The sequence below is a fragment of the Chaetodon auriga genome, chromosome 10, assembly GCF_051107435.1.
Source record: "Chaetodon auriga isolate fChaAug3 chromosome 10, fChaAug3.hap1, whole genome shotgun sequence".
Classification (NCBI taxonomy): Eukaryota; Metazoa; Chordata; class Actinopteri; order Chaetodontiformes; family Chaetodontidae; genus Chaetodon; species Chaetodon auriga.
The window spans coordinates 347,821-357,500 of NC_135083.1; the positions used below are offsets into that span (position 1 = coordinate 347,821).

Sequence of the window (9,680 nt, forward strand, 5' to 3'; positions counted from 1 at the left end):
TTGTATGCTACTATATACTCCTCTTCCACAAAATGTACTTCATGTACAATTTACTTAACTTTTGAATGCAGGACTTGTAGTGAAGTATTTTTACAGTACTGGTACTAAAGAACTGGATCTGTGTACTTCCTCCACACTGAGGAGACCATGAGAAGCAAACACATAGCAGCATTTAAAGCAGTTCCTGATAATTCACTCCTGTACTACTACTGCTGCAGATACTGATACTACAGTACTACTGATGGAGCAGTACTTCCCCTCAGTGACATGTAGCCATGAGGTGTTGTACTTTTTACTGCACGTTGTGTATCTGACAGCTTCAGTTACTTTCACATGAAGAATAACACAGAAACATCGTTTCTGAAAATACTTCAAACAGCTGCACGTCCACCGGAAGTACACACAGCAACACACCGCGAGCGTCTCAGGTCCGCCTATCGGACAGGATGTGACGTCACAAGCATTCCTCCCGCCCGCTCATTGGACGGTTCTCCTGTCAGTCTGAGCTCGGCCGATAGGTCATGCTGGGCTGACGTCACCTGGGAATCCCCCCACCCTGACACACACACACACACACACACACACACACACACACACACACACACGCTTCCCGTAACAGAGGAGACAAAAACAAACAAGATGGCGGACTCCGCTTCCCTCTCTGAGCTCTGAGCAGTCCAGCTGCAGTCTTATTGGCTGGCAGTGGGCAACGCACCAGCTCATTGGTCGAGGGGAGATCAGTCCAGGCGGTGAGACCTGCCTCCTGTCAGTGAGTCGCACACAGAAACAGAGCAGGTAGAAAACACCTGGACAGAGCTCAGGTGCAGAGTACACACGTTTAGATACATTAACAATGTATTTTAGAATCATTCATCCGTTTACTCTTAAGTTAAGGTAATTTTCAGGTACTTGTACACGACTTGAGTTGTTCCACTTGCTGTCACTTCTTGCTTCACTGCACGTCAGAGTGAAATACTACCTGACAGCTGCAGCACTCATCACCTGTGCAGGTGTCTCCATCACCTGGCTCAGGATGAAGGAGTGATGTCACCACCCACCGCTGACGATGACGATGGTGAATAATGACTCATGATAACAGATTGATCAGGTCAGTCTGGGTCCGGGTCTCAGGCTCGTCCTGCAGACACTTCAGTTCACTCACGGCTGGTTTTCAGGACCAGCAGCGTCACTTCCTGGACTCGAGAGGTCCGATCTGTTTGCTGTATGTCTGTGCTCACAGCTGCCCCACAGACGCTGCCTGCCTGTCTGTCTGTCTGCCTGTCTGTCGGTGCTGCAGTGTGCAGGCTGTCGGGGTGCCCGGAGCTGGACTCGGACCTCAGACCTGCCCTTGGTTCTGCTGAGCTGGACTCTGACAGACACTCTGAACCTGCGGTGGCTGCTGGGAAAAAAAGCGCCTCTCTGCTGCTCAAGTTCTCCGTTAAAACGTCTCTGTCGCTGGAGAAATGTCAACCGTCAGCTCCGACCAGATCCACACCGGTGAGCAGAACCGAACCGGAGCCGAGCCGGAAGAGCAAGAGGCCGGGATCGTGCCGCCGCAGACCGTGTTCGTCATCCTAGACTCGGCTGACACACTCAACCTGGTCCGGTGAGTACGGAAGTCCTGGGAAGTACCGTTATTGAACCTCTCGCCAAATTCCGTTCGAAAATCTGTATTTTTAAATCCGCTGCGCGCGTTGGTGTAAAGACATGAAGACGACTGAGAGCATCTGTCCGGTCTACGTGTCCTCTCACATCGGCACATAACGGCTACAATGAACGCGTTATCTTAACATTATTTGAGAAACACGGTTCCACTTTAAACGTTGATTGTGGCTGCAGTGGAGATGAGCAGGCTGCCAGGGAGATACTTCATGAAGTTAAAATTGTCAGTTGAATAACTTTTGCTTTGTGTCGCTGATGAATGCCGAATAGGGCTGCAGTTTGTACAGATTAAGGCTTTCATAGCGGAGAGGCAGTTGCATTTTAAATTGCAGAATTTTCGAGTGAAGTTTGGTCTGACGGATTCCACATAGTTTATCTTAGTTTAACGATCGTAAGTGTTGAGACTGAGGGTGAAGATAACGTTCATGTTTATGGCTCTGCTGAACGAAGTGAACTGCAGTGACAGCCTGCAGTTTTAAAATGCACCTAATCTAAAATATGACGTAAGAGTTCAATACACGTCACTAGGTTAATGTCCGGTGATGCAGCTGAAGTACAAGTACTTTCACCGGATTTAATTCGTAGTATTCAGTGAAGTCACAGTGGAGCGGACAGCGCCTCCGTTATTAAGCAGGACTTTTGTACTTTTATTTGACTCTGTGTAAAAGAGTTGAATTATTTTCAAGCAAGATTCCAGCAAGATTAATAAGTGTAATAATGAACTCTTCTTTTGAATGTTAGCTGAAAATGTCTGAGGCCAAGGAGCTTTAAATCGTCACATTTATGAATGGAGTTTGGTGTGAAGTGCTGTAACGCTAAAGGCTGCTGGGAGTCAAGAGGAGGAGGAGGAGGAGGAGGAGGATGCTCTTTGCCTCCTGGTGTAATGAGTCATCAGCATTACACACACACACACACACACACACACACACACACACACACACACACACAGGGGAGGCTGGGTGTTCTCGTGTATTTTCCCAGTGGAATCAGACAGGTAGACAGACAGGCCGGCAGACAGACAGGCCTGGGCTCGTCCTCCTTGATGTTTACACCACTCTGCTAGCACGTACACACACACACACACACACATAGACACACACATATAGACAGGCATGAAGTATGTGGGCGGTGAGACAGACAGCAGAAGGCGCTCTGCTCGATGGTCTGTGTTTGTGGAGGAAGAGGAGGAGGAGGGGGGAGTGATGAAGAGTGTCTCAGGCTCAGGTCACTGCTCAGCTGGTGAGGATGAAAATGATGACATCATAAAACATGGTAAAGATGATGAAGATAATGAGGTGATGAAGAGCAGCGTTGTCTTCCTCAGCTCAGTTTTTCACTTCAAACTGATTCCAGATGTTCAACAACTTTAACAAGAGGCCTCGCTGAAGTTTGTGTGTGTGTGTGTGTGTGTGTGTGTGTGTGTGTGTGTGTGTGTGTGTGTGCTGACGCTGGATTAGAGGGAAGTGACTCAGCAGAAACACACACACACACACACACACACACACACACACACACACACACACAGTAATACACACAGGAAGTGGGATTCAGAGCAGTTGTGCTGACAGACTCCACATTCTTCTTCTCTGGTTTCCAACATCAATGTTTACATACTCCCAGTCTGTCTCTCTGTCTCAGCCTGTCTGTCTCTCTCAGCCTGTCTCTCCTGACAGCGTTTGACCTAAGCACCACCTAGTGGACATTAGTGGAACTGCAGTGTGACACTGTCGCTGAGGAAGCAGCTGATTGGTTCATTCTCTGTCTGTCTGCCTTTGTGTCTGTCAGGGTGGAGTCTGGTATCGTCGCAGACATCGAGGTCGACGCTTTGCTGCCATCAGACTGTGACACCTTCTACCAGATCAAGAGTCAGCCAATCAGCATCAGGTAACACACACACACAGCCCTGACCCCTGACCCCTGACCCCTGACCCTGGATGTGTCTGTCTCACCTCTGGCGTGGTTCAAATGTGTGCTGAACGATGGTCTTGCAGCACATCCAGTGGACCTGCAGGGACACGGCGGTGTCTCCTGAACGTCCTGAAGACCTCAGCTGTGTTTGTGATGAGCTTCGTTATCCACAGGTTGTGTTTAATGGCTGCAGCTGGTCACAGGTCACTGCTGGAAACATCCAGTGATCCAGACTTTCAGACTCTGCTCCTCCTCTGCATGTCTGAAAAACCTCATTTATGTCTTCAAAGTCAACAAAGTTCATTTGTAAAGAGTTAGTCCTTCAATGTCCATCCGTCAGTCCAGACCCCCATCTTCTCAGAAAGCTTTTTATCTTTTCTGGGGATCCTGAGGCGTTCTCAAGCCAAATGAGAAGTATGACTTCTCCAGTCTGTTCTGGTTCTACCGCAGGGGTCCACCCCAGCATTTCCCACCAGTTACCCGCACCTGGAAAACCTCCAAATGAAGGTGTCCAGGAGGATCCTGATCCAGTGTTGTGCACCTCACCTGTCTTCTTTCAACAAGAAGGAGCAGCAGCTGTACTCTGAGCTGCAGGAGGTGTATGAGCTCCTCACATTGTTTCCACGCTGGTCATCCTCCGCGCTGGTCATCCTCCACGCTGGTCATCCTCCATCCTCCACGCTGGTCATCCTCCGCGCTGGTCATCCTTCATCCTCCACGCTGGTCATCCTCCACGCTGGTCATCCTCCACGCTGGTCATCCTTCATCCTCCACGCTGGTCATCCTCCACGCTGGTCATCCTTCATCCTCCACGCTGGTCATCCTCCACGCTGGTCATCCTTCATCCTCCACGCTGGTCATCCTCCACGCTGGTCATCCTCCATCCTCCACGCTGGTCATCCTCCACGCTGGTCATCTTCCACGCTGGTCATTCCCCATGCTGGTCATCCTTCATGCTCCATGCTGGTCATCCTCCGCGCTGGTCATCCTTCATCCTCCACGCTGGTCATCCTCCACGCTGGTCATCCTTCATCCTCCACGCTGGTCATCCTCCACGCTGGTCATCCTTCATCCTCCACGCTGGTCATCCTCCACGCTGGTCATCCTTCATCCTCCATGCTGGTCATCCTCCACGCTGGTCATCCTTCATCCTCCACGCTGGTCATCTTCCACGCTGGTCATTCCCCATGCTGGTCATCCTTCATGCTCCACGCTGACTCAAGTCTTTGGCGTCCATCTTCAAACTGTCTTCTTCTTAGTGCAGCAGAAGCTGATTGGTTGAGCTGATGTTGATCTTCAGGTGAAAGTTGTTGCTCCATGTGATGAAGTTGTCTATCAGTCCTCTGACCTCCTCTGGACAAACCAACACCCTACTTGAGTACGCCTCCCACCAGCCAGAGCTTTCATTGGTCCGGTGCCCCCAGACACGTCCTTGCCAGACTCTGTACTGTAAGACAGTGTTTCCCAACCAGGGGTACGTGAGCACATTGCAGGGGGTACATGGAAAAATTAAGAATTTATTTCCAAGATAATAAAAAATGTTCTCAGTCATTTCATAAGTCCGTCAATAAAATGGTACGTGTGCGCTATGACTTGTTTCCCTGGGGAGATAATTACCTGTGGCACAGCCGTACCGAATCAAAACAGCAGGAACCTGTTTAGCTGCAGGTAAATATGGATGAATGGCTGAAACATCCATTTGCTGTGGATCCAGGAGGGGGAAAGGAGCCCGCCGACAAACGCAAGAAAGATGCCAAACCTAAACCAAGGCAGTATAGTGAAAACTATATTTTATATGGATTCACTTCTACGTCTGCGGACCCACCGCAGCCTCAGTGCTACTTTTGCTTTGAAGTCCTGGCAAATAACTCCATGAAGCCAGCCCATTTACAGCGACACCGGAGCACCAGACACTCGGAAAGTGTCGGTAAAACTGAGGAATTTTACAAAAGTAAGCTGTCGGAATTTAAGTCAGACAGACTGTAATGAGAAAAGCCACGAGTGTGTCAAGCAGAGCACTGGAGGCATCTTGCGCCGTATCTCTGCTCGTGGCGAAATCAAAAAGCCTCACTCAGTTGTTGAAGAGCTCATTCTCTTATGGATGAAATTATGATTGACAAGAAAGCAGCCGATACACTCAAGAAAGTCCCCCTGTCGAACAACACCGTGTCCCGTCGGATGGATGATATGTCGGTTAATATTATTGGTCTTATTTTTTTCTAATTTCAACTTTATTATTTTTCTCTAATAACAATATAATCATAAAATATTAGTATTAATAATACAAACGTCTTATATTTAGCATTTTCATTGCCTTGAAGGCAACATAATTTTATGTTTAACTTGAGTTAAATAAGAAGATAATGCCTGAATATTAATTGTTCAGTTTAAGAAGATGAAATAAAATGACTTGCATTGAATATTCAGTTGTGTTATGTTCTACTTTTGGAGAATCATGAACATGTATGAGTGAGGGGGTACTCATGGTATGACAAAAAGGCTCAAGGGGTACACAAGACAAGAAAGGTTGGGAACCACTGCTGTAAGACAGAGTCCAGATCACCTATAGAGGACGCTCATGTATCCACGCTCTCATTCTCGGCGTTTTGGCCGCAGGTCGTGGTCGTAGAGCGACGGCTAAAACGAACCCTTCACCTTCAGACTCCCTCTGAAAAACAACAGGCCCTCATATAGAACAGAGAACCAGCTCGTCACAGCACCGGACCCTGATCCAGTAAAACCACCGAGGCCACTTCTGTCCCCAGATCACTGACAAGATCTTTAGCATGGAAAGAATCCTGAAGCTCAGACTAGACCTGGTTCTGGGTCAGGTTGTGGGTCTTACGGGTCTGGTACAGGTATATTTCACAAACTGACCAATGAATGAGATGCATTCTTTCTGAATGACACCGCTGCCTACATGATGTTATATGATGAGTGATGATGTCACAGAGTTCAGATGATGTCATCAACCTGAATAACAGGAAGCTGTCTGTCTCTCTCTTTAGTACATCAACCGCAGCTTCCTCCTCCTCCTCTTCCTCATCTTCACTGCCGTCAACTATGTCATCCAGGTAAACGCACACAACAACACAACCACACAACAACACAACACAACACAACACAACAAACACAACAACAACACAACACAACAAGACACAACACAACACAACACACAACAACACAACCACACATCAACACAACACAACACAACACAACAACAACAACAACAACAACACAACACAACAACACAACCACACAAGCAAACAACAACAACAACACAACACACAACACCACCACCACACAACAACAACAACAACACACAACAACAACAACACAACACCACCACACAACAACAACAACACACAACACAACACCACCACCACACAACAACAACAACAACAACACACAACATCAAGAACAACACAACAACAACAACAACAACAACAACACAACACAACAACAACACAACCACACAAGCAAACAACAACAACACAACACCACCACCACCACACAACAACAACAACACACAACAACAACACAACACCACCACACAACAACAACAACAACAACAACACAACCACAACAACAACACACAACAACAACACAACACCACCACCACCACCACCACCACCACCACACAACAACAACAACAACAACAACAACACAATAACACACAACAAAATCAATAACACAACACCACCACCACACAACAACAACAACAACAACACACAACATCAAGAACAACACAACAACACAAGCAAACAACAACAACACAACACCACCACCACCACCACACAACAACAACAACAACACACAACAACAACACAACACCACCACACAACAACAACAACAACAACAACAACAACACAACCACAACAACAACACACAACAACAACACAACACCACCACCACCACCACCACCACCACACAACAACAACAACAACAACAACAACACAATAACACACAACAAAATCAATAACACAACAACACAAGCAAACAACAACAACACAACACCACCACCACCACACAACAACAACAACAACAACACACAACAACAACACCACCACACAACAACAACAACACACAACAACAACAACACAACAACAACAACACACAACATCAAGAACAACACAACAACAACAACAACAACACAACCACACAAGCAAACAACAACAACACAACACCACCACCACACAACAACAACACACAACAACAACAACAACACAACACCACCACCACACAACAACAACAATAACACACAACAAAATCAATAACACAACACCACCACCACACAACAACAACAACAACAACAACAACACACAACAACAACACACAACATCAAGAACAACACAACAACACAACAACAACAACAACACAACACCACCACCACACAACAACAACACACAACAACACAACACCACCACCACCACCACACAACAAAATCAATAACACAACACAAGCAAACAACAACAACACAACACCACCACACAACAACAACAACACACAACAACAACACAACACCACCACACAACAACAACAACACACAACAACAACAACAACACAACAACACCACCACCACACAACAACAACACACAACATCAAGAACAACACAACAACAACACAACCACAACAACAACACAACACCACCACCACACAACAACAACAACAACAACAACACAATAACACACAACAAAATCAATAACACAACAACACAAGCAAACAACAACAACAACAACACAACACCACCACCACCACACAACAACAACACACAACAACAACAACACACAACAACACCACCACCACACAACAACAACAACACAACAACAACAACAACACAACAACACCACCACACAACAACACCACCACACAACATCAAGAACAACACAACCACAACAACAACACACAACAACAACACAACACCACCACCACCACCACCACCACCACACAACAACAACAACAACAACAACAACATCAACACAATAACACACAACAAAATCAATAACACAACAACACAAGCAAACAACAACACAACACCACCACCACACAACAACAACACACAACAACAACAACAACACACAACAACAACAACAACAACACACAACAACAACACAACACCACCACACAACATCAAGAACAACACAACAACAACACCACCACACAACAACAACAACAACAACACAATAACACACAACAAAATCAATAACACAACAACACAAGCAAACAACAACAACAACAACACACAACGACGCCACAACACACAATAACTCCTCCTTTCTCTGTTTCTCTTCTCCTCTCCTCTCTCCTCTGTTCTCCTGCAGGGTTTTGATGCGTCAGGATTTGATGCGTCAGCAGGCTCTGGAGGAGGAGCAGAAGGAGGCGCAGAAGCAGCTGCTCCGCTCAGCTGACTCATCCTCCCCCATCTCTGTCTCTGTGTCCACCTCCTGCCGACCTCCTGCTCAGGTCCCTGTGGAGGTGCTGAAGGTACGAGGAGGAGGAGGAAAGAAGTGTTCCTGTTTTTATTTTTTATTGATTAAATAGAAAAAAATAGTTCAAAGTTTCAGGAGAAAAACTTTATTGACATAAATTCTCTGAACAGGTTTACACTGAAGAGAACAAGCATACCAGCAGAATAACAGCCAACAGAAAATCATTCAAATAAAAAACAAGCTAACAATAATATACAACATAAAATGTCTGATGGTTTTAAAACTGTTTGTTCAAAGAAGAAATCCTTTCCATCGAATTCTTCGTATCTTGTTTTTTGAGGTTTACAACGAGGTTTTACTTGTTAAATGTTTGTTTGGTTGGAAGAGAACCAGAAACATGGGATCCTACATTTCCCACAATGCAACTGTCCCCATGTGTCTCTCAGGTGCAGACTCACCTGGAGAACCCCACCAGGTATCACATCCAGCAGGCTCAGAGGCAGCAGGTGCGTCAGTATCTCTCCTCCACGCAGACCGCCGTCACTGCAGAGACAGCCAATCAGGAGCCAGCCGGACCAACACCAAGCCACTCCCCCCAGCAGGGCCCCACCCCCAAATTACACCCTGCAGACAACGGCCAAAAAAAGGAGGTGAATACATGATTGTGACGAACCTTGCGGC

General features: G+C 46.5%; 1 protein-coding gene across 1 annotated transcript in view; it reads left to right on the forward strand.

Moving 5' to 3' along the window:
* The first annotated feature begins 1,111 nt into the window (after nt 1-1,111).
* The window catches only part of tfe3a (transcription factor binding to IGHM enhancer 3a), an 18,007-nt gene continuing 9,438 nt past the window's right edge, over nt 1,112-9,680 (forward strand). The window contains exons 1-5 of the mRNA XM_076740557.1: nt 1,112-1,606; nt 3,448-3,546; nt 6,579-6,644; nt 8,892-9,054; nt 9,446-9,649. Of these exons, the coding sequence (XP_076596672.1) occupies nt 1,464-1,606; nt 3,448-3,546; nt 6,579-6,644; nt 8,892-9,054; nt 9,446-9,649 (675 nt within the window). The 5' untranslated portion in view covers nt 1,112-1,463. The remainder of the gene's footprint in view (nt 1,607-3,447; nt 3,547-6,578; nt 6,645-8,891; nt 9,055-9,445; nt 9,650-9,680) is intronic.